Below are 24,732 nucleotides of genomic sequence, written 5' to 3'. Positions count from 1 at the left end.
GCAAAAGTGGAAGAGAAACCACAAAGTCCAGAAAATAAATTTAAATTAGTTAAGAGCACACATTTGTGGGGATGTAGATCAATAGATGAAGCAGATACCGTAGTTGCCGTGCTTTAAGCCCAGCCAAACTACACGTATAGGTACATTATCTGACAGAAGTTTGAATTACATCATTATAGATAGATCCATCATAAATACGTTTTTTTTGACAGATATTTTTAGAACAACATAGAAGGGCTTTATTATTTTAGTGGATCGTAGACAGACTCATCTTTTACACTTTCCAAATACATTTGTGAGGATCATTATTTTATTACAAGAGTCAGCTCACATTTTATTTTGTAGTGAAACCACGGTAATTTCAAACACCAGTTTTCCAAGGTTGTGAAGTCACAAGTTGAATCGTGACTGGTTGTTTCCCAAACCTTTAAACTGTGACTTCATTTTGACTAGACAGCAAGCAACAAAACAGCCATGACATAATCAACCAGTGGAGCCTGTAGAGCGTGTGGCTTTTATGGATAATTATTCATTTGACATCTATTTTAAGTTTCATCTCTCAATATACAAAAGCAATTAGAAATTACATAATTAGGTGAGTTTCTTTGAATTAGACACAAAGTACATCCTCCAGTGTTTTTTATATTTTTGTCCGACAATTATTTCATGTTAAAAATACATGAGAAGCTTTTGAAAAGTCTTTGTTCCTGGCCATTAATTAATGTTTATTTTCATAAATTGCCCTGAGACTGCTCTGATGCAACAGAGGTTGTGAAACGGTGCAAGTGCAACAGTGCAACACATGGTAGAAGGTCTGACACACTGACAGGCCAGGCCATAACAGTCCAGTCTCCTCCCCCCTCCGGCCCTGCCTATATTAAGTCCCCAATGAGTGCTATGTTCCAAACACAGGCACATGAAGTAGGAAAACACATCGCCAATCCTCCGACAGTACTTTAACTGGATATATTTAACAATTCTGCAACCTGTCTTACAACTAGCTAGTATGTTTGATCCTTAATTGGGACACTCAAGGGAAGATCATGGTTTTGTGCAACTCATATTGGAAGAGTGTCCACCTCGGTAAGTGGCAATGTCTTATCTGACCTGAATGGACGTGATGTGACATTTATTTGTGCAATTATTAAAAGCGATAGGCTTAATTTCTAGACAGGATGCTTAACTGCTTTTAAAAAATGAAAATGTATTTTTGTTGAAAGAAGACTTCAAATAATTGAATGAATGGTTAAGAGTGTCACTTAACATTTATGCCCCCATGGCACCAAAAAAACTACATACTGGTCATTAATAAACAATCGTGTTATTTTCAAAAAGAAAAACGATGCATAAACATGTTATGAAAACCTAATACAAAATGTACATGCAAAAAAAGAGTAAGCACTATCTGTAAACATAAGGGAACAAAGAAATTAAGATTCTACTCATAATCTTTATACAGTACCTAAATTATCATTTTAATGGAACCAAATTTTGGACATCCCCGCGACCCTACTGAGGATAAGCGGTGCAGATAATGAATGAATGAATGAATGAATGAAATTCGGACATGTAAATTGATTGAGTCATACAAATTGACCTATTTTACCCATGTTTTTTATTTTCAGTTGAGTGGTCAGGGGGTTACAATCATTAATTTTTTATCCAAGCACTTAGCGAAATGTTTTTATATTATACAATTTTTTGTCTGAATTTTAAGGTTTGAAATGTGCTATAACGATACAATTAAATGAATTTAATTTGATTCTTTTTATTTGAATGGAGTTTACCAAATGGAAAACTAAACCTACAAAACCATTTTTGACAATTAATTCACTGTTTCTTTCACAAACTGGAACAAGAGAAACGAGTGTCAATACATTTTATAAAATGGTCTTTTGATTTATAGTGTCTTATTCATCCGTTTCAGTCAATAGGTAAAAAAGTCAGCCATTTTGGAGCTCATTAAAAAGTGCTGTTTTACTCATCCATTGCGTGGACAGCTGTAGAAATCAATGATCACTTTATACTAGGATGGTAAGAATGGGTGAGTTTCAATACAGTTCAACAGTGGTTTTAAGTTAAGTATGATAACAAAATTAATGTGAATCACTGACTTTTTTGTTAAAAAGATATCAAAACTAGAACATTTGGGGAAAGAGATAGTCAGTAAATCCCACACTTGTAATAATACTCGTTCATCAAGACAGCCCTTTTCCAATACTGCCTACGCTCACAGTCAGAAGTCGTAAATGCATATACTTCCACAATCATGGATGGATGGATGGATGGATAATATATATATATATATATATATATATATATATATATATATATATATATATATATATATATATATATATATATATATATATCTCATCTCATTAGCTGCACCGCTTATCCCCAGTAGGGTCGCGGGGGTGCTGGAGCCCATCCCAGCAATCATCGGGCAGGGGACACCCTGAACTGGTTGCCAGCCAATCGCAGGGCACACAGGGACAGACAACTCATTCGAGCTCATTCACACCTAGGGACCGGCCAATCCACCTGAAATGCATGTCTTTGGAATGTGGGAGGAAACCGGAGTGCCCGGAGAAAACCCACGCAAGCACGGGGAGAACATACAAACTCCGCACAGTAAGTCCGGTGGCTGGATTTGAACCCACACACATATATATATATATATATATATATATATATATATATATATATATATATATATATATATATATATATATATATATATATATATATATATATATATATATATATATATATACGGTATATATAATTTATTTATTTATTTTATTACAATCCATAAATGATAAAAATGAAGCAAGCACACAAAACTGTAGCCAGCTATTTAAATGTAAGCCATGAGCTCAAAGAAAAATTGTTTTTATGGGGCACACAAAGGGACACTGAGGATAGGAATGGCACCAAAACAGTACTTTTTTAACACATATATGTTAGCATTATATATTTACTATTTTCATTTGACAGGCTGGATTAAAACGCCTGACGGGCCATAGTTTGCCCACCCCTGATCGAGAGCTAGGCACCAAATAGAGCTGTTAATCGCAAAAATAATCCATTACAGGTCTTGCAACGTGACCTGTGTGGCGTTCCTTGTACTCGTCACATTAACCTAGGGAAGACTGCAGGGACCCATGCTTCTGTTACATAAACAGAAGCAAATGTAAGAGACGTTTAACACCATCTGAAGTTTACTGTCAACTCCGGAGTAATCTAACACAACTTGTATTTTTGATAAAGCAACACCATTTGAAAATGTATCCTATCTTTTTAATTTCCATTTTAAAGTACGTGTTTTAGTGTCATAAGCACACCAGTAACCCTATGTTGTTTTGTAGAAATATTTTTCTAATATTAGTGCCATTTATGAAGTATTAGTAATAATTTTAGGAAGGGGGTTCAATACAAATGAAATATACCTTATATAATTCTATTCTCTCAGGGTTTTAACAGCAGATTGTTGTCAATTAGTGCATTATTGCCTCACTGCTAACATGCAGCTGACTTGTATTCACAGAAGTTTTGCATTGTGCCATAATTCAATTTGTACAAGAAAGTGTCATACAACTGATATTTAGAACTAGTTTGAGGACCTAAGGCTGGATATTAAAGATGAACAAATCATTCCACTATTAGAATATCTAAGGTCACCTACAAATAAGAAGCTGATTGTACTAGTAATGCATGGTCTACTGCTGCCTTCCACTGGGCATAGTCTAAAACAGGGGTGGCGAACACACGTATTAGAGCCGCATGCGGCTTTTGGCCAATAAGAATGCGTCTCTTTGCCTCATCATATTTTCTATATACTGTGGCTCTTTGCCTTGTTTCATGTTTAGGTTTTTTTTTTGTGTGTATTGAGGGTGGACGCTTTCCTTGAAATCAACACAGGAACAATACTTGTTGTATTGTAAGGAGAGGAGTGTGTTATGGGGAATAATGTTTTTAATTGTGTGTGTTTGTGTGTGTCTGTCTGTCATGGCAGGAAAGTGCATGGTGTGGCTCTTTGACTCTCACAGTTAAAAATTTCGGCTCTTTGTGTCAAACTTGTTCGCCACCCCTGGTCTAATAGAACACAGTAATTAATAAAGAAAATTACATTCTTGTTAGCCAAAAGTGGCACTTTAATGGCAAATAGATTAACATACACTGTTTTTATCTATCTACAGTAAGTACAATAACATTTAGCAGCAACAAAAATCCTCAAATAGTTCGCAAGGTTTATATTTCCTGTATCTCGGTTATTTGTAAGGTCTTCAACACGACTCAAAAAACGACCAATAAGATGTGCTGCATCTCGCGCGAGCCCATCCTGATCTGTGTACAGCTGAGATATCCGCATTGTGAGGCACATGCTGGTTCACATGGTTTTCCTTGCGGATACTGCTGATGCTGCTGATGCTGTGCTCCCTTCCATCCCGCCCCGCGCGAGTCAGCTCGTCCATTCACAGCGTTCACGCAAAACGTGAGCACTGCAGCGTGAATAAAATGAAGGAGGATGATTAATGCCAACACAGGGCTTGTTTTCGTCACATTTTCTCTCGGTGGACTTCATTTTTGGATCGGATGGATTGAAAAGAGAGGACCTCCGCATCGTGCGTGCTGCCAGATGGATTTTGCAAATCCGCCCGCTGCAGTGAGTGGTTGCACGCGTGTTTATAAAGCTACATGAGGGATTTTAGTCTTTGACATACCGCTAATACAATACTGGTTCATTTTAATCCGACTTTATGAACCAGTGAGAAGGAAAAAACAAATTTTCACTTTGCGATTTTGCAACAACAAAAGAGATCATTCTACAAGTCTCGGCCACAGTCAGAGATAACTGCCCAATATTTGGACCGTCCAAATATCACAAAAGTTAAATCTTTTTATATCATTTTACAGGCATGAAAATGGGTCAGTGCTTAAAAAGGTGTGAAGGGTGTGGAGGATATACGATGTTTATTTATGTATAACACCTACCCTTAATTTTTATTTAAAACGGTATACACTATTGTTTGACTTTTTCTCGGCTCAAACTAAGCATTGAAGGTGACAAACGTTGATGAAGACATGCGGCCATGCTTCAAATAATTTATTGACAAGGTAAACTATGAACACAATAGCAATATAAAATCTATAATGTATTTATTCAACGTCTTTCAAAGTCATTATCAGATACATCAAAGAGTATCCCTCGTCTTGCTTTTTAGTGTTTATTTATATCTTTCAGGACGACTTTCTGTTTTCTCTATTTTTTTAACATCCGTCTCTGGTATCGCGAATGAAAATAGTGCAATATTGAGATCAAATATTACACGAATACTGTACTCCTGCCTGTGCAAAATCATTTGAATTCAAACGCACCACCTAAAACGCACGATTCTCTAGGAAATCCCACGATACCACCAACCATACCTCAAAACATTTTCTCCTCAGATCAACACAATTCACGTGGTCCACCCATTCTTTTACTTCAAAACGTTGAATTGATATTTTAGTCTTAAATTCCCACCAGCAGAACCAGATATTTATAATAATAATAACAATAATGATAATGATAATAATAATAATAATAATAATAATAATAATAATAATACAACGTATTTTGAAGCGCCTTCCAGGACAACCAAGGTCGCTGTACATATGAGTAGGACACAACAAAAAACGAAGAGTAAAACAAGCAAGTAATGAATTGCCAATAAAACACATTATAGTTAAAAGGGGAGGTGTGTCAAGAATAGGCAAGTCTGAAGAGATGAGTTTAGAGTACGGATCTGAGGGTGGACAGGGTCGCAGAATTTTGGAGGTCAGGCGGCAATGAGTTCCACAGCTGGGGGGCAGAGCGGCTGAAAGCTCTGTTCACCATGGAGCTGAGGCGGGCAGAGGGTACAGTGAGATGTAGGGAGGAAGATGATCTGAGGGTGCGGGACGGCATGGCAATGTGAGGGAGGTCGGAGAGGTAGGGAGGGGCAAGGTTATGAATGGCCATGTAGGTGTAGAGCAGGATTTTGTAGTTGATTTTATAGTATTTAATTCAGAGTTTTGCAACCAGTCTGCCAGGGCACACTAGTGTGCCGTGAAACCTTTTCTAATGTGCAGCAGAAACTTGCCTAATTTTATCGTCACAAAAAGGGTTCCATTGTTCAGTGTCTTTGGCTTCATTCACTGAACAGCTGAGTAACTGTAACGATCATCAAGATCAGTTGGTGGCAACAGATTACTGTTTTGTTTTCTTTTTAAGTACTGATTAACTGTTCATGAGGTCGTACAGGGTATTATATTTAATAACTTATTTTGTTAGATGAAGCATTTTAGCAGTGGTCCACAAACTACGGCCCACCTCCACATTTAGTCAGGCCCATTGTACAATACCAGAGAACAATTTGACGCGCACAAAGTCTGGGTGTGTGTTTTTGGTTTTAACAGGATTTGATCCTGGGCACAGCTGTGAGAGCGCTGAACTCTTACCACTGGACTTAGGTATTACGAAAAGGCATTGGGTTTTATCTCGTTATTACCCTTCTTTTAGTCATAGTACCAGAGACGGATGTTAATTTTATTGTGCGTTTCACAGAATTGACTGTCATTGTAATATGTAAAATGCCCAATGAAGATTTGTTTCTGGCACCTTGAGTCATTTGTACCATTTGGTGGTCCAGAGCTCTGACAACTAGGATAATCTTGCATGTTTTGAGCCAGTGCAATACATTTAGGCACTCCTGCGATTGTCACACTTTTTTCTGTAACAAACTGATGTTGGTCCCTCATCAGAGAAGGTAAACATTATGTGGCCGTCACAGGAAAAAGATCGCGCTGTAAGAAATAGATACAAAAAAATAAATTGAATTAAGTAAATTGTTGCACATATTTTTATTCCAAATTTTTTTTCTGTTTCACACACTACAAAAACTGAAAAGTTTATAACTTAATAAAAAATGTTTTGGAGTTATTGTTTACAAAAAAAACAACAAAAAAACAAGATCAAAATTATAGCTAAATCTTGAAAAACACGTAAAAAAAACATAATATAATCCAATATTACGGCAGAGTTATTAAACAAAAATGAATAACCTGTATTATCTCAAGATAACACAAAAAATAGATAATACTAGTCAATTTAGTTAACACAATTGATTGCTACCAAAAAGGAATTTTCCAGTTTTCTACACCAGTTTACAGCAAACTACAGATTACGCAATTTCCATGAAAAATACAAAAATCAGGAAAAAATTAAAAATCAAGCAATGCTCACTTTTGTTTTGTCAATAGAATGTTCCTTGATTATTTGTGGTGGAATAGGTTTTAGATCAGGGGATGGTGTAATAACAGTCTTTAGTTTGCAAAATTCTGTGCAGCCCTTAGAGACTCCTTGTGATTAAGGGCTACACAAATAAACATAACTTAACTTAACAATAATTTAAGCTTGAAAAAACAACTCTAAACTAGTGCCAGGAATAAATTTTTAAACATTTTGACAGACGGCAAGAGTAAAGCAATCTTTTTTTTACATCAACTTAATCTACAATTGACAATAAAACAGTAAAATCCTTAAAGGGAAGTTGTGTCAACCTTTTCCTGTGATAGACATGGTTTACAGCTGCTGTCAGGTATCAATAAAATAGAAGTAGACCGTGACCCAAATTACACTTTTCCCAATATGAAAAGGTTTGTCTGATAAATCAATAGAAAATGGTTAACTAGAATAAATGAGAAAACACTTCAAATAAAGAAGACAAATGTTATTTCATTGCTTTCTAAAAGACTGCATAGATTGTGTGTTGGGGGGCTACTTATTTCATATACCTGTGGTTGGCTACAGAGGGTAGCCATCCTGATGTTTTGAACAGAATATTTCATCATTTCAAACAACATGATTTTCTGCAGTAATTACAGTAGTACTTGGAAAGGGTGGGCGGAACGATACGAATATTGATGTAACATATATTTAGCAATTATTTGGGGCGGATCGATACTATTGTCCCGGGATCGATTGCTCACTTCTCCACGTATTTCCTCAAAGCACCGCTTCTCTATGTGGAGAGCTCAGCTCTTCTCTCTTAACAAGCGCCCTCGAACACTTTATGCCTGAGTGTGTGACTGACAGGCTCATTTTAGTACCACTTCCTACCTGGCCTGCTACTGAATCTCCTGCCTGCCAGGCAGAGGAGAGGGCCCAAAATTTGCGACCACCCTTATAAGAAGTTAAAAATGACAAGGTCAAATAGGAAGCGCAGCGCAGAGTGGACTTTTTCGACTGGAGAAAAGTACCTTGCTAGATGTCGTATGTGTGGTAAAGTGGTCTGCTACTGTGGCAACACCAAAAACTCACATAAACACCTGGAAAAGATTCAGCCTGCAGTGAGTCACAACCTGCAACCAAAAAGTTAAACAAAGCACTGTTCATAAACAAAAACTCGCTAATCCGTTGTCACTATGGCAGAGACCAGTGAGAGACAGTTGATACTTTATTCGCACTACTGACTTAATTTCAAAATATTGTGCAATGAGAAGTAAGTTAGTTGTCTTGATGACATTGTTATACAGTATTTGTATTTTTGTTACATTGCTGCTTATTTTGGTTTGACTCTCAAGGCAAGGGGTCTCCAAACCTCTTCAAGCTGAGGGATACTTTTTGTAACTTAATGGTGCAGAGGGCACACAGTTTGGTATGCAATTCTAAAATAACAACTCATCACGTTATTGCTATGTTGTTACTATGTTATTACCAGTAACAACATAGCAATAATTATAATATTAATTATTAGGAGTAGGGTTAAATAGCATTTTACTAGAAAATCACAATGATTCAGCACTGGTGAGCCGTCTTAAGAACAAGTCAGAAGGCACCTCAGCTGTCTCTAGGTGGCATGCTGGTGCCCACAGGCACCACGTTGGAGACCACTGCAATAGGCCTTTGTTTTCAGTTGTAATAGAAATTATTTACATACTTTTAAATGTTCCGATATATTTGTTTAGTACTTTTTTTTAAACATTTTGGAGCTTAAGAGCTTTATACTGTTCCATTTATTAAAAATATAAACTCACTCAAGAGGTGAAACTTTTCAATTATTCAATTCAATGGTTAAAAAAGATCGGTATCAAATCGATAGCAATCGATACTAACCTGTATTTAGTGTAGGATCATATGCAATTCCCAGTATCGCCCACCCGGTACGTGGAAAGAAAATCTTTGGATTTTGAATTACACATTAACACGTGGCCACAACGCCCGTCCAAGATGGTGCGTTCAATGCTACTCAAAAATGGTATAAAATGGATTTGGAGTTTGGAAACTCGTCGTAATTTGAAAAGAGGCCATTGACTGGGGGTGCTTTAAGATTGTATTAGAACCCAATGTAACACACTTTATTGATTGCATAATAGTAATTGAGACGGAATACGTTTACATATTATTGGAAAACAAACAAAAAACGTCACAAGCCAATCCAAAAGAACAGATGAATTAAAAAGTTTGATAATGTATTAATATGGACAAAACACTGCAAAAGATTACATTTGATATGTAATCATGCATATCCAAATCTCATACTACCAGATTTAAAAACATGTTCTTTCACAAAGAGAGCCGACTTTAAGTTGATTAGATCATTTTAATTCCCAAAATAAACGTTTTAAACAAATACTCGAAGACAAAAAGAAGTGATTTAGAAATGTCCCCCTGTCGCAAATGTATCTTCGTGACGTCACATATCCGTCGGCTTCTCTCCTGTGCTAAATGGCGATTGCATTAGGTCAGCTCAGCTCCGCCAGCGGAGCGCACGCTAACCTCCGCCGGCTCTGACTAGTTCCAACCATCTCGATTCCAATGCGACGAATACGAAGTGTAAGTATTCGTCTCTCTACCCAATTGTATATTGTAGTCTAAAACGACCGTTTTTATCGAGTCTTCCGTCGTCGGCTTTGTGCTATTAAAACAGCTTGTACCACGTAGTCAGTTGCTTGGCCAACAACGGCCCCTTTGTCTCCGCCATTGGATTTTTTTCGTTCTAAAGGCACCAGACTCCTCGTCTTAACACCACTTTTACACTTTTTCTCATATCCTTTTTGTTTGTGTGAGACTAATACCTTTGAAGTCGTGTACTGTATTTCTTTACGTAGACTGTCTACGATCAAGCGGGCTCGCCTTTCATTTTTTTCCGCCAATTGGTACGTAACTTTAGAATACAACATAGTAAAATGTCCACTTTTTATTTTGGATTAACGGTTGATTAAACCCGTTCAACCGATACTCGCAGGGCGACAAGTCAAAGCGGCCGGATGCAGTTTGAGTTAAAAATAAACTGACGTATAGTAAACGGGGTACATAGTACCGTGGTGAGTACATTCGCTTAACGCGTCAGGTCCCTGGTTCGAGACCGGGTGGAAACATATGTTGGACTGCATAGGGATTGGCGCCACTAAGCTGTACTTGCCCAACACTCACCGCAGGAAATGGTTTATTCATTTATATAGCGCTTTTTATGTCAATGAAGACCCCCCAAAGCGCTTTTACAATGTGCTTCACACTTACCCTTTCGTGCACACACACACACACCAATAATGGCCATGCAAGGTAGAGGTAAGATCGGGCCAAAAAAAAGCACCCGAGCCCGACGCAGGCCCGAGGGGTATTAAACCCGACCCGGACCGAGCCCGACTAATTAACTGGATTTGCCCGAGGGGAGCCCGAAATTACATATTTTATTTATAAGGAGGGGTGATTTATGATAACAAATTAAACTCTGCCTTTTGTTACAACATCTAGGCCTAAGTTAAATAAAACTGTATAAACATTTACATCTTTTATATTTCTGTGTCTGCACTGCAGATGTTACATTAAGCGACAATCTGTCATTGACGGTTTTTTTTTTTAGAGGCGGCGTAAACATTTAAGAGCGTCCGTCATTTTGACGACTTGATCATTGGGCCATAATCCACAGCAGCAGTACGTCCTTAAGATTCTAGCGTTGGCTTCGCTGAGTGTCAAATTGACACACAGCGAAGCCAACGCAAGTGTCTGTATCATTTTCGACGATCAATTTGAAAGTGCTCCACAGTTCACTCTTACCAGAGTGTGTTTTCCTTGTCAGTTCTCCTCTCTTTAGTTCATCTTTCACTTCTTGTTGGTCCGACTCCATATCGGGGATACCAGGCCAAAATCATGCGAATTTGCGGAGGGGAAGATTATTAAGAGGATGTAGCGAGCAGAGACGGGAGTCGTAGGCGGAGTGCCAAACAAAGGTGCCAACGGGAGCTGCTTTAATGACATGTAAACTTGCAATTACAAAACAAACACGGGAGTCGCTAGAACCGGCCGAATTAAGAGTCCCCCTAGGAACTCGCTAACTAAACAATGGTTCCGTGGGTGAATTATGTACAACCCACTACAAGGACAGCATTCACGTCACGTGCACAGAGCATGCTCTGGCTCCGTTAAATAGCAATTACAGCTCCTTCTCCGTTTTATCCAAATTATTTATTTTATAACAAGTATTCCTTGGTCTAGTATCCATACATAGTTTAAGTATATATTTTTAATAGACATATATTTATAATTATTAATTAATTTAAAAAAAAAAAAAAAAAAAAAAGCAGGACCGAACCCGACCCGACCGTATGACTGACATTTCAGGCCCGACCCGGCCCGAAATTGCCTCGGGTTCGGGCTCGGGCCATAAATCTTAGGTCTAATGCAAGGCGCCTACCTGCTTATTGGGGGCATTAGGAATTCAGTGTCTTGCCCAAGGACACTTCGACATATAACACTGAGGAGCCGGGAATCGAACCTGCGCTCTACCTCCTGAGCTAATGCCGCCCATACAATACTAGTAGTTAAGGGATCCCACCAATAAATCCTTAATTTATAGCAAGTAATGGAGGCAGAACCCCCTTAGAAACGTGAAAACCTAATATTTATTTAAAAATGGTCAATGACAAACCCAATGTACACGTATTTGTTCACCTGTACTTTGCAAATGTTTTGAAAATACAACTTTCGTACTGTCAAATTATAATTTTATAAATCATTTTAATGTTTTATTGCACAGCTCTCTGAATTAAGGATCCACTTCACTTTACACGCTACTTTTCCGTCATCATTGTAATCCATGGTAAATTGAACCTAATGGTAAATTTTAGAAATAACAATGGCGCCGAAAGTCTACAAAAGGTGTTACTTCTATGGATGACCTGTAAATGCTTATGGAAATCACGGCTAGTGTGAAAAGTTGAGTCAGGTTTATTTGTATAACCGTTAATCACAAAGCGTCTCAAAGGGCTGCACAGACCACAAATTATTGCAAACCACAGACAATTATGACGCCATCCACTGATATTGTCAACATAAAATATAGGTGAAGCCCTTTGAGAATCTTCGTGATTTAGGGCTATACAAATAAAAATGACTTGACTATTACATCATATGAGTATCGACCGGTGCATCACTGAGTTCTTACAGTATTTAGATATGTTGAAATGAGTTCAGAGAACCCATGTCATTACTGCTCTTGTTGAAACCTGCACAAATATGTTTTAAACATTGGAATTTACATTATACAACTTGTGGTTCATGGTTTTGTTTTGTGCCTAATCTTGTCTTTCAGGTTACAGCCAAGTAAAATGGAGGATAGTTTCGATTGTGACTGTGGCGAGCTTGAGCCACCTGATTACTGAGGCTCACAATTGACACTCAACAAAAAAGCCAAGCTTTGAACATTTTATTTCAATTAGGTCCAGAATAAAACGGTTAAAAAAAGAAAAATTGAAAACCACCAAAAAAAAATCCCTAAGCAGAAAAAGATCAAATTGGCACATTTCCCATGGAGCAGCTCAGAACCAGTTATACACTGTATACCACTGTAAGGATGCAGCTATTTGCTTTTAGAGCCTAGCAGTAAATTTTTAATTGACCTCAACATTCATTCCATTTTTTTTTCAAGCAGAATAACTGCTCTGTTAGGTAGAGCCCCCCACCAGTGTGGTGGAATTTGAACATTTTACTCAAGATGAGAACCTTGAATTACACTTAAGTTTGACAGTGACTGCTAGAGGGGAAGGGGGACAGGGTGTTAGTTGAGAGCCAGTTAACTACATTGAGTAGTGAAGCGGGGCGGGGAGTCTTCTGTTTGTGTTTTCTAAAATCGGGAGGTTGACAAAGTTGATGCCAGCAATAGTCATCATGGCTGAGAAGTTTGAGTCACTCATGAACATCCACGGCTTCGACCTGGGCTCTCGCTACATGGATCTGAAGCCCCTCGGCTACGGCGGGAACGGCCTGGTTTTCTCAGCGGTCGACACAGACTGCGACAAGCGTGTGGCTGTAAAGAAGATTATCCTGACCGATCCCCAGAGTGTCAAACATGCCCTACGAGAAATTAAGATTATAAGGCGCCTGGACCACGACAACATAGTCAAGGTATTTCATTGTGTGCGCTCAATCATTTTATACACTCAAGCTTAGTCATAGAAAAGTTACTCTCGTATGTCAATGCATGATAAGCTTGCCGTAGGGGTGATTTAATCGATGGGTCCTCATCACCTACATCATTCATATCCTTTCGTAGGTTTTCGAAACGTTGGGGCCAAGTGGTCGCAGGCTAACTGAGGACGTGGTGTCCCTAACCGAGGTCAACTCGGTCTACATAGTGCAGGAGTACATGGAAACGGACCTGTGCCGGCTTCTGGAACGTGGCCTCCTGTCCGAGGGCCACGCCCGGCTCTTCATGTACCAATTCCTCAGGGGGCTCAAGTACATCCATTCTGCCAACGTTTTGCACCGTGACCTCAAGCCTGCCAACTTGTTCGTCAACACAGAGGACCTGGTGCTGAAGATTGGGGACTTCGGTTTGGCCCGTATCATGGACCCCCACTACTCCCACAAGGTAAAGAAGACTCATTAGTCCGTGAGACCAAAAGGCAAGGTGTTTGCTCATTGCCTTGTTGAGTTTTTAGCACAATGATGTGTTCATCCCATGGGTGGCTCAGTTTCATAGCAGGAAGTCAACAAGACAGGATGCGGTTCCTGTCCTTCTTCTCAGGAGAAGGGAAGCTTTGAAAGAATACATTGGCCATTATTTCTTCATTTCTACTAGTCTTTGTCACGAATTAGCAGTGTGGTTGCTTCTTTTTATTTGTAGATCAGCATTTAACTATTGTGTGATTATTGGGTAATGTTCAAAATAATAATATGACTCTTTTAAAGTTTGTATTCTGGAATGTAGTCCATCTGCTGCTTGCATATAAATTGAATCCAGGAACATGTTCTCTCTTGTCTAGAGCTGTATATCTGGTTGCCTCTCTTTAATGGTAAAGTGGGTTTTTATCTCTGTGGGAAGCGGAAGTTCTTTTTTTGTTGGACTTGTGTGTGGTGTCACCCTGCAAAATGATGAAGTTATATTTGGAGCCCATATGGCAGTGTGAAGTTGTAACGTAGGTTGTGAGGTTCACTCACTCACCAATCAGAGCTGTGAGACAGTTACACGTGATACAGAAATGTCATTGGTCTGTCTGAAGGGCCCACGTGACTCAACCCTTCTGGTTAGAGCCATTTCATTCATTGCACAGCTAGAATGAAACTCGACGTTTTTTTTCTTACCCTTCAAACGTGTCGACGCAGACAAACTTGTTGTTTTAACTGCTCATTCACGTGCCAACCTCCACCTGTGTTGAATTGTCTCTTATTACATGAGTCACAATGAGTCAGTTTACCACACTACATGGAGTGACCATATTCAGCTTTCCGCTGCAGTAAGTGAGAGGTGGTTGCACACATTGGCTGGGAACAATGCATTTGTCCCTGTTGTTTTTCTATCTCTGAATTCTCCTGGAGTTGTTCCACTTGGGCTCTTGCCCTCAGCAGAAGTACTTTTCCCAATTCCATGTTTATGTGCTATTTAAAATTGAAAGGCGTCAGTCGTACTATGTTGGACAACATTTGAAAAACACTTCTATCTGTACCTCTATCCAGTTTTGGTGAGACCAAACGAGGCAATGGAACATTGTGAGATACTTCCAAAATTAAAAAAAATCCTTTAATTCATTACATTAGGGCGAGTACTGTCACTAAGTTCTGTATGATAAATTCAATTTACTCTTTTGCGTGTTGCTTAGTTTTGTGCAGCATGAATGTCATATGGCCAAAACAAATAGAAATGTAAAAGGATACTTAAGACTAGGGCGATTTTGGGGGGGAAAAAAAAACCTAAATGGAATTTTTCAGACCAGTATTGCATTTTAATTGTGATTTTCTGTTTTAAAAGAAAAGTGTATTTTCTGTGCTAGTTTTGTTTTGGAGGGGTACTTAATTATAGTGACCAGTGTTTCCCCATGGAATTTTGTGAACCCCGGTGGGTGGAGAGTCTAGGGAAGGAGTCTCAAATATGCATCCTGAGGGCCAATTGCAGCCTGCGGTGTGATCTCTTGACGCCATAATCTGATAGTTTAAAGGAAAAGCTGTATTATTTAGTGTCTCAGCGGGGTAGAAAAAAACATTCATTTAGAAACAATATAGATTTAAAAAACAATTCAAAACATACAAGTTATGATATTCTCCTTACTCAAGTAATTTGCATTTATCTTACATAACCTGAGGTAATTGTCAGCAATCTTGCCGCTACGGGCAACCAAAAACCCCAAAAAGGCAAAGCAAGAAAATAAGAGGTATAATTGTGCATTTTGGTCTCTGAGTCTCCATATTTTGTATGCTTCCCTGCACTTGTTTTGTGTTGCCCTACACAATACAGCAATATCTAGAGGTCAAATTACACTTATTGTCCCTCTAATGTTAGTAAAGCTCATGAAAATTACTGATCATATATACTTTTTCTCATTAATTTTATAGTTTCACATGATTTCTCAATGTTTTTTTCTTTGGGTCCTATTTTGTGTAGCAAAATAAAAATATATTTGACAACAGTGGAATGTTGTTTCAGAGCCTGATTTGGCCACGTTTTACCTGGATCCTAGCTCCAAAGCGGTGCTAGTAATCAAATGAACAATTTTAAGGCAGTGGAATATTACTCACACTGCATTTTTTACATTTTTGTTTTCCTTTTTTTATATTGTGTTTTTTTCTTTTCATATTTAAGCCGATTCTGTCCTATATTTAGGAAAAGAGTTTTTAAAATGCTATCATTTTTGGGGGTGCTTGGTTTGAATTTAGGGGTTAATTTTAGATTGAAGGATTATGCCGTGGAGATTTCATCATCTAACTACAACATAGGAGCTCTGCAGCGAGAGAAAAAAACATTTTTTATCATTCAATAAACCAATTAACCCAAAAAAGCGCGTGATAAGACAAAAATAATACAGATTACCGAAAAATCTCACTACGCCACATCGCGATATCAATTAGATTTCTGTTAATCGTGCAGCCTTAACACAGCATTTAATTAAAATTTTAAAAACTGTATCAATCAATTTGAGAAATTAAATACTATAATGCCGTAGTTTGAAGTATAGTTTTGTGAACACGCAGTAACAAGGCAGTTTTCCTTTCCCCCTGTAGGTTTCATGTCATGGTATTTTGTAAAGGTGGTCTATGCAGCCCTTTAAGGCTCTGATATTAATGGCTATACAAAAAAGTATAGTCACATGACGACTTTTGGCCAAGATCAAAAATGCTGTTTGAGTGCAAGTTGACTTTGAACTGGCTGATACCCTTTTTTAAACAGTTGTGTTTTGTTTGCTTCAACTGTTTTAGTAATAGTGGTTAACTGCTGGATGTTGTGAAGAATAGCGATATCGCAGCTATCCACACCTTTTTACGTGTCACCAGCAGCCATTTGATAGTGTGTGTCGTTTTTTAGACCTAACGTGGCCTGCTTGAAAATGAACTCATTGCCCCCTGAACCGCACTCCACTAAGCTTTCCTCCAGCCAAATCATGCGTTCGTTTCAGCTGACCAGTTGAGCTTGGGACACTTTGAAGTTTGCTTTCAAAATCACTTGTGCTCTCATTCTTTCAAATAATAACAAACTTTGCTCACTAACTTTTATCAATATAAAACGCCATCACATCGGCCATTTTGGGTTTCCCCTCTAGTGATCTTAAAAAATAATTGCAAACTGTTAAACCCTTTGTTTTAGTCGTAATCTCTGGCTCCCTTCAGAATCAGTTTGAAATAATCCCTTTTGGGTTTGGCTTAAGGTGTAAGATCTCTCCTTTTTGTCCTGAGAAGGCAAGCTCCGAGTCTGTGAACCCTCCTGTTCAACTCTTGTGGCTGACGTCAAGAATAACTGGAACTCATGGGCAACCATGTGACCTTAACTACAATACTTCTGTCTGAAACAAAGTCTTAATATAAAGTTATTATATAAAGTTTTGGAAATCTATGGATAGCAGAGATTGCAACAAGACCTCTGTCAAATCAACAACCTCAGACACTTTGAGTATACCCAATTTCCATCTTAGATTTTTAACATTTCGTAATCCAAACCAAAGATGACATGATAAAGTCAGTAATTAGAGGTACAATGTTTGTAAATCCTTTCCGCGAAGTTCCCAAGTCAATGTGTTTGTTAAACGTTTGGAGTAATGGACTTCCTGGAGTCGTTTATGTTGGCTTATGGTCGCATTGAAAGTGAAACTCCTCTGCAAAACATTTTTTTTTAATGGGTCACAGATTTGTCAGGGTTTTTTTTTTAAATTGAAAAGCATTATTATCAATGTGGTCACCTCTGGTTGAAAATTTTCATTGGATTAGAATTATCTGCTCTTACAAATTCCCCTTTTTTTCTTAGTCTTTGCCTAAACCAGACTTTATGCTCATCATCACAGTTGGTTAGTATACCGTATATTCACAACTATTGGCCGCACCGTGTGATTGGTTGCAGCCTACGTAGCCGGTTCTATTTCTAGATTTAACACCACTGGAAGCGCACCCGCCCGATAGCAGACAAGCATACAAGTGTGCGTACATAATAATACAGCATTAGCCAAACTTGGTTTGATTGTGGTTTAAGTATTGATTAGAAAGTAAAATACACGGGTAAAAACTTGTTAATTTGTTTTTCAGATTCCTCCAACATGCTTACCTTCTATTCATTTAATGTTCAATTCTTTTGCAGCTGCTCTGTTTCTATGTTCTTCGACCTTGCGTAGAAATCGACACACAACTGCGGATAAAAACACAAAGGTTTTATGTCATTCATATTTGGCGGTAAAACTCTTAGGCCTCTGGTGGCACAATAACATTTCAAATTACTAGATACGCTATGGTGTTGGCATCCATGAGCTCTTCCGCTGTCAATGCATTGCGTGTGACGTCACTCTTCCTCTTCCCCGAAAGCCGATTATGATGGCAATCGAACCAAAAGTCATTGGAGTTGGAAATGTGAAAGATGATTCAAAAATATCTTGAGTTCACCCAAAAATGTAGTAGGTCTTTACTCTGCCTAGGCTTGAACCTGCGGCTGCCCAGTCTCAGGGCGGGCGCCCAACGCTAAGGCAACAGACCTGGTCTACATCTGCCGCTTTACATCACACACAGGGTGCACCGCACAATAAGGCGCGCCGCACAATTTGAAGAAAATCTGAGACATATTTGCGCCTTATGGTCGTGAAAATACAATAGCTTGAAAATGGTGAATGAAAGAGAAGACCTGTTTCAAGTACAGTCAGACCGCCAACCCAAACCTGAAAAAGGGTTTATTTGAGCGTATCTACGAAATGCATCTATTTACTTACGCAACATAAGGAGCTTGACAGGGGCTGCAATGATGTCAGAAACCAGACAATGGTGGCAACAAGTTGAAAATGTCAAAAATACCACATGGCACCTTTTAACGTCAGTTTTGCTACTTGCACACCAAACGTGGCTAATTTGGGAAGTTAGCGATGCAAGAGCTAGTCATGGACAGATAAAAAAGCCTGCTCAAAAGCAATTCTTTCTAAAAGTGTGACTGTTTACGTGCAGTGAATAGTCCAACCGGGATCTGAAATTGTTTTTCATGAAGCAATCCAAATTAAATATTTACTAGCCTAGAGACAAACTAAATACCTTGTATACATGGCGTTTTAGTATTCCAATTACAAGGGTGAGATGAGAGTGACATTACGCAAATAATCATTTGTTTCCACATTTAACTTTTGACATTTTCATGTCACTCACCAAATTCGGCTAAGAAACGTGCATGTTTCCTTTTTGCTCCAAAACTTGAGCTCCATTGCTGTGTGCTTACAAAATATGCTTGTTTGTGGTTTGCCAAAAGCAAAGACTTGCACTAAATATGGATGGATACAACTCTTGCATCCACTATATATGGACTGTATTCAGCATTTCCGCTGTGGGGGCAGAAAATAAAAACATAAATGTCTCAGGGAAATGAACTAACGTACACATTGAGCTTTATTGTTTTTTTTTTTTGCAAGTTCGAGTTATGTGTATTTGTCTCTGTACAACAATTCCAAAGTGTTTGGCAGCAAAAAAAAAGTTTCCCGGATGTAGGAACTGTGTGTGTGCTTATGCAAATTGAAAACTTGAATGCGTATTGCACGAGTGAGCGTAAAATTCTAGGCATAACCCAACCGTTGCAATCTGTATACTTGCAGTCGGACTAAGATCTTAATCGAATTTTCGTCCGCTTTTATGAAGGTTCAGTCTTTCCTGAGGCCAACTTGCTTTTGTGTTCAGCATCCTTGATGCAAGTGGTGGCGAGTGTGACAATGAGGTATTATTCCTCTCAGAGTGCTAAAAGAGCTCTCGGGCGTTTGATCTCAACCCATTCAGCCAGCTCTTTGTCCTGTTGCTGTGTATGAAGTGAGCAATTTGGGGACACTGGATGCATCTTTTTCTAATCTCTTAAATCCTAGACTTAAGTTTTCGTTTTTATCTTTTGTAAGCTGTGTTACTCACAGTGCCTGCTTGCATCGTGTTTTTTTCTCTCTGCTGCAGGGTCACCTGTCTGAAGGTCTTGTCACCAAGTGGTACAGGTCACCCCGCCTGCTGCTCTCTCCAAACAACTACACCAAAGCCATCGACATGTGGGCTGCCGGGTGCATCTTTGCGGAGATGCTCTCGGGGAAAACACTCTTTGCAGGTAAATGTTAACAAGGTAGTCATGCCATATTTGCAGACCGACTGGAGTATCTTGAACCAGCCAAGGGCTGAGCAGAAAGCAAACACCGCTGTGCTGTCGCAAATTAAGTCAAGTGTTGAATATTCCATGATAATGTAACCCTGCTCCCTCGCTCAGGGGCCCATGAACTAGAGCAGATGCAGCTGATCCTGGAGTCCATTCCAGTATTGCGAGAAGAAGACTGCCAAGAGCTCCACAGCGTCATCCCAGTCTTCATTCGCAACGACATGTCCAAACCTCATACACCACTGACCAAACTGCTGCCTGATGTCAGTCCTCAAGGTATTAATCTGCTTATTTCAGGGGCATTTGTTTGAGACTCACTTAGAAAGGGAAGGACTCTCTTCTGAGATTAATTGAACTTAGTTATTTTATTTGATTTTCTTTGATGGATAATTAACTTTGCTTGTGCAGTTCCTCAAATTAATGTCATGTCCAGAATCTCAAGTTGAACTATGTAATTGATCACACGGCATGTTTTTCGGCAGACCATAGTGCTGGCCAAATTTTGTGGCACACACGGGTATCCAATATCCATATCCGTCTAATATCATGTTGTTTTTATGCGCAGCCCTGGATTTTCTAGAAAAAATCTTGACTTTTAACCCAATGGATCGTCTAACTGCGGAAGAGGCGCTTGCCCACCCTTACATGGCTGACTACTCTTTCCCCCTGGATGAACCCATCTCCCTGCACCCTTTCCACATTGAAGATGAAGTCGACGATATCCTGCTCATGGACCAGAGCCACAGCCACACATGGGACAGGTTTGTGTGTCTTTGTTGTTGTTTTTTTGGGGGGGGGTCAGCGGGCACTCTGCCTTGTGATTCATTGTAATGTATTGTGACCGTTTGTGCTCCGGCCTTTTTCAGGTGTCACGAGAGCCAGTTGTCGGAGACTGACTGGCATTTGCACAGCATTCATGACCCAGAAGAAGTCCAAGTGGACCCGAGAGCCCTCTCTGATGTCACGGATGAGGAAGTAGTTCAGGTGCTCGAGTTTGAACACTAGCCTAATATAAAACATTCTCTCCTTGTTGACCTTGTGTGTTGAAAGTTTTTTTGCTTTATTTCTTGGTGGCCTATGGTCAAGTATTTTCAGTTACATGTAAACGCTTGGTTGTTGTTTCATGTTTTGAGTCATTGTTTCACATTAGTGTCTACAAAGGTGAAATAGTATATGTTCTGAAATATACATGTTGTGAATTGCAGGTGGATCCTCGGAAGTACGCTGACGGAGATCGCGAGAAACTCCTGGATGAGCCTTCCTTTGACTATGCCCTGTTTTCATCGGAACAGTCATGGCCTGACGAGCATCACGAGAACAAATACTGCGACCTAGAGTGTAGCCACACATGCAACTACAAGGCCGTGTCCCCCTCCTACCTCGACAACCTCATCTGGCGGGACAGCGAAGTCAACCACTACTATGAGCCCAAGCTCATCATCGATATCTCCAACTGGAAGGAGCAACAGAGCAAGGAGAAGGCCGACCGCAAGGCGAAGAGTAAGTGTGAGAAGAACGGGCTGGTGAAGGCCCAGATGGCCATGAAGGAGGCAGAGAAGACACCGAGCGGGGCAGAGAAGGACTGTGAGCAGGAGAAGCATCAGCCGCAAACACCTAGCCAGCAAGCTTTTGACTTTGACTCATTCATTGCCAGTACCATCAGACTGAGTCTGCAGCCCGAAGCCTGTCAGGAGGTAGGCCTTATCAATGAGGCGGGCCTCCTCAATGATGTAGGTCTCCTCAACGAGCTCAATTCTTCAGTCTCCCAGCTGGAGGTTCCTCGCTCAGGCTCCATGTCCAAGTCCATTAGTCAGGAAAAGGAGGAGAAATGTCTGGTCAACCTGGCTCAAATGGGTGGAGGTGGTAACCTGGCGGTGGTGGGAAATGAGGCCCCCTGGCCCACCCATTCCTGGGAAGGCTTTGGCTGTGGGGAGCGAGTGGCCGAAAACGGCTGCCTGATCGACGAAGCGTGCTGGGACGGTCATTTCCAGAAGGAGACCACTTACACCAGCTACCTGGACCATCTGTTCGGCCGGAGAGAGGAGGGAGTCGCAGAGTGCACCGCTTCCCCAGAGATAAATGCCCCGGAGGCCAGGGAAAGAGAGTCGAGCGAAGGCTTCATCTCCCGGAGCACTGAGATCGTGCTCAACGTACAGCTGGACTCTCTCTGTCTGGATGAGCTGCCTCTGAAATCCATCCAGGCCTCACTTACCCCCTGCGCCGTCAAATGTTCTCCGCAAATTGCCCATAAAACGTACAGCAGCATCTTTAAACATCTGAACTAAAACAATAAGTTCCTCCCCATGATGGCCTGTTTCTTTTTCTTGTTTTTGTTTTACTTGAATATTTTTTTTTTTTTTTATGTTTTAAGAAGTCAATTTTAAGAGTGGAGATGAGTGGTTCTCTCCCATGTCAGTAGCTCTGGTCATTCTGAGCTTTGACGCCCAGGCTTTATATGGGTTCATGTCAACGTCTTCATTGCTAAACTGGCTCGTCACTCGCACGCTTAAGTACTGTAGATGAACGGAAAATTGCTGCGGGGTGGCGGTTAAAGTTAAGGGTGCGTAATTTGGCTGTTAGATTGTGATGGAAGGAGATGCGTTAATTTTTTAAATTTTTTTATTTTATTTATTTTGATGGCGACAAACAAAAGCTTCCTTTACAGCCATTTCATACTGTGTATGTGACACATGATGCCAGCAGCAACCATCGTAGGCGTTTATGTAATGTGTTATCTACCTCAAGGTAACAGCCGCGAGAGACACTCGAAGCCGCTCTAGTGCTTTACACACAATGATCATCATACCATGAAATGAAGGTGGTCCCATTCTTCAAATTAATGTCACCTATAGCATTTAACATAGTGAGGTGTTTTCCGGTGATCATTATTTATTTCTAGATGTGCGATATTTATTTTATCGAAATATTTGGTGTCATTTCAATGTGATTGTCGAGGAATGAGGGGTTTGGACAGACCATTTTCATTTCAGCACTATTTGGGTGTCCAAGTGTTCCTTTGTTTTTATGGCAGGAAGCAAGTCCATCTGTGTTAAGGCTTTCCATTTTTCATCACTATTTCTCCAAATCTTTTTTTTTTTTTTTTTTTTTAATAATGCATCCTGTTAGTAGTTGAACAAACAAACCTTAATGATTTAAAACGGCACCTAAAAGTCTTACTTTTTTATTTTATTAAATGTGATGTGTTAAACATTAGGTGCATGGAAGCAAGAGAAAGGTACATTTAAAGTAAATGGTGAGTAAATTGTATGTCTGTTTTAACGGTCTTGGTTTTTTTCTATGTACTTTTTTCAGGCAAGCATGCTGAAATAGGTTGATGTGTAGCATGTAGAACACATGGACTTTTTTGTAATCTTTGGTTCTCTTGTTCTACAAAATATCAAAAATAAACTTACTTGCAAACAGTCGGCTAAACTTGTTTCTTATTTTAAAAGGAGGGCGTCGTTCCGGCTCCACACGCACAGAGTAAATATAAACTAAAGCAAGATGACATAAGCGACATGAAGCTTTTTACCCATGGAATGTGGCGCCTCTTAAGCAACAGCTGTATGTGATGATCTCATTTGAGCATGCTTGGAAACAAGTTTCTCACACCCATAGGTAAAATTCCCTTAAAACAGGGGTTGGTAACCCAAAATGTTGAAAGAGCAATATTAGACTAGCAAAAAATGTTTGCAGTAAAGTAAAAACTTTATATTAGCGCCTTATAAAAGGGCAACGCATACTGAATATAACTACTACACGTTCATTGGAAAACAATGTCAACCAACAGAAACCATATTTTCCATTATCAAACATTTTTGAAAAAGCCCCAGGGAGTCACTAGGGAGTGCCAAAGAGCTGGCTATGTCTTCAGAGGGTAACAATACTCAAAACATTGTGGACGTCAATAAGAAAAACTGGTAAGATGTTAAAAAAAAAAAATGTCCAGAAAGTGCATGACAGCAATGACGGATCTATGAAGGAACACAAAAATACTCTATTATTAATTCCCCAAAATATGGAATTCAGGTAAAATAACGTCTGTTAACCAAAAAGAAGGTTGAACAAATTCAAACAGGAGGCTTCAAAGGTGCTCAGGACTCACCCATCTATGCTAATGACAGGTTGTGACCCAAATCAAGAACAATTCCTCTTCTCAAATGAAGGGATAATGCAGTTTAAAGCAGAGATGGTAGAATGTATTCACCTTTACAAAAAAACAAAACCTGAACGTAAAAAATACTCTCATAAAACTCTAAATCGCATATAACTAACCCCTTTAAACTGCTTTAAAATAGCCATACTAAATTTTTTACCTGATATATTTATGAAATGATCTGCATTTATATAGCCCTTTTCAAGTCAATGACTTCCCAAAACGCTTTACATTGTGCTTCACATTTCCCAATAGCGGCCGTGATCTGTGCAGCCATGTAAGGAGCTAACCTGCTTATTGGGGGTTCAATGTCTTACCCAAGGACACTTCGACATGTAACACGGACAAGCCGGGATTCGAACTGGGATCCCTTAATCCTAAGACGATTGCTCTACCTCCTGAGCTAGTGCCTCCCCAAAATGTTTATCTAACCATCAATATTTTTTTGATAAAGAATGAATGAAAACTTTTATTTCG

At 39.4% G+C, this 24,732-nt stretch overlaps 1 protein-coding gene and 1 long non-coding RNA gene across 4 annotated transcripts; one reads left to right on the top strand and one right to left on the bottom strand.

Moving 5' to 3' along the window:
* The first annotated feature begins 930 nt into the window (after positions 1–930).
* On the top strand, positions 931–23,521 carry mapk6 (mitogen-activated protein kinase 6). 3 transcript variants are annotated; one of them, XM_088334286.1, is made up of 8 exons: positions 931–1,083; positions 12,621–13,432; positions 13,581–13,898; positions 19,910–20,054; positions 20,211–20,375; positions 20,665–20,860; positions 20,966–21,083; positions 21,305–23,521. In XM_088334286.1, exons 2-8 carry the CDS (start codon positions 13,178–13,180, stop codon positions 22,382–22,384), a joined length of 2,277 nt encoding a protein of 758 aa, XP_088190412.1. In that variant the 5' UTR covers positions 931–1,083; positions 12,621–13,177; the 3' UTR covers positions 22,385–23,521. The 3 variants fall into 3 exon arrangements, with proteins under 3 accessions (XP_088190412.1, XP_088190411.1, XP_088190410.1); XM_088334285.1 differs by lacking the exon at positions 931–1,083 and adding an exon at positions 4,394–4,669; XM_088334284.1 differs by lacking the exon at positions 931–1,083 and adding an exon at positions 9,715–9,862.
* Positions 13,980–23,632, bottom strand: LOC148367394 (uncharacterized). The gene is made up of 3 exons (XR_015850307.1): positions 23,513–23,632; positions 18,051–18,131; positions 13,980–14,065 (listed from the first exon to the last, which is right to left on the bottom strand). It is a non-coding gene; the product is annotated as an uncharacterized LOC148367394 (long non-coding RNA).
* Between the last annotated feature and the right edge of the window lie 1,100 nt (positions 23,633–24,732).

This window comes from Urocampus carinirostris, chromosome 4 (assembly GCF_059441175.1).
Source record: "Urocampus carinirostris isolate Australia breed hairy pipefish chromosome 4, RoL_Ucar_1.0, whole genome shotgun sequence".
Taxonomy (NCBI): domain Eukaryota; kingdom Metazoa; phylum Chordata; class Actinopteri; order Syngnathiformes; family Syngnathidae; genus Urocampus; species Urocampus carinirostris.
This window is presented reverse-complemented; position numbering and strand designations above follow the sequence as displayed.

Coding starts and splice junctions, on each gene's coding strand:
- mapk6 (XM_088334286.1), top strand. CDS start 13,178: ATGCCAGCAATAGTCATCATGGCTGAGAAGTTTGAGTCACTCATGAAC. Junction 13,899..19,909: donor ACCCCCACTACTCCCACAAG/GTAAAGAAGACT, acceptor TCTCTGCTGCAG/GGTCACCTGTCTGAAGGTCT. Junction 20,861..20,965: donor CACAGCCACACATGGGACAG/GTTTGTGTGTCT, acceptor GGCCTTTTTCAG/GTGTCACGAGAGCCAGTTGT.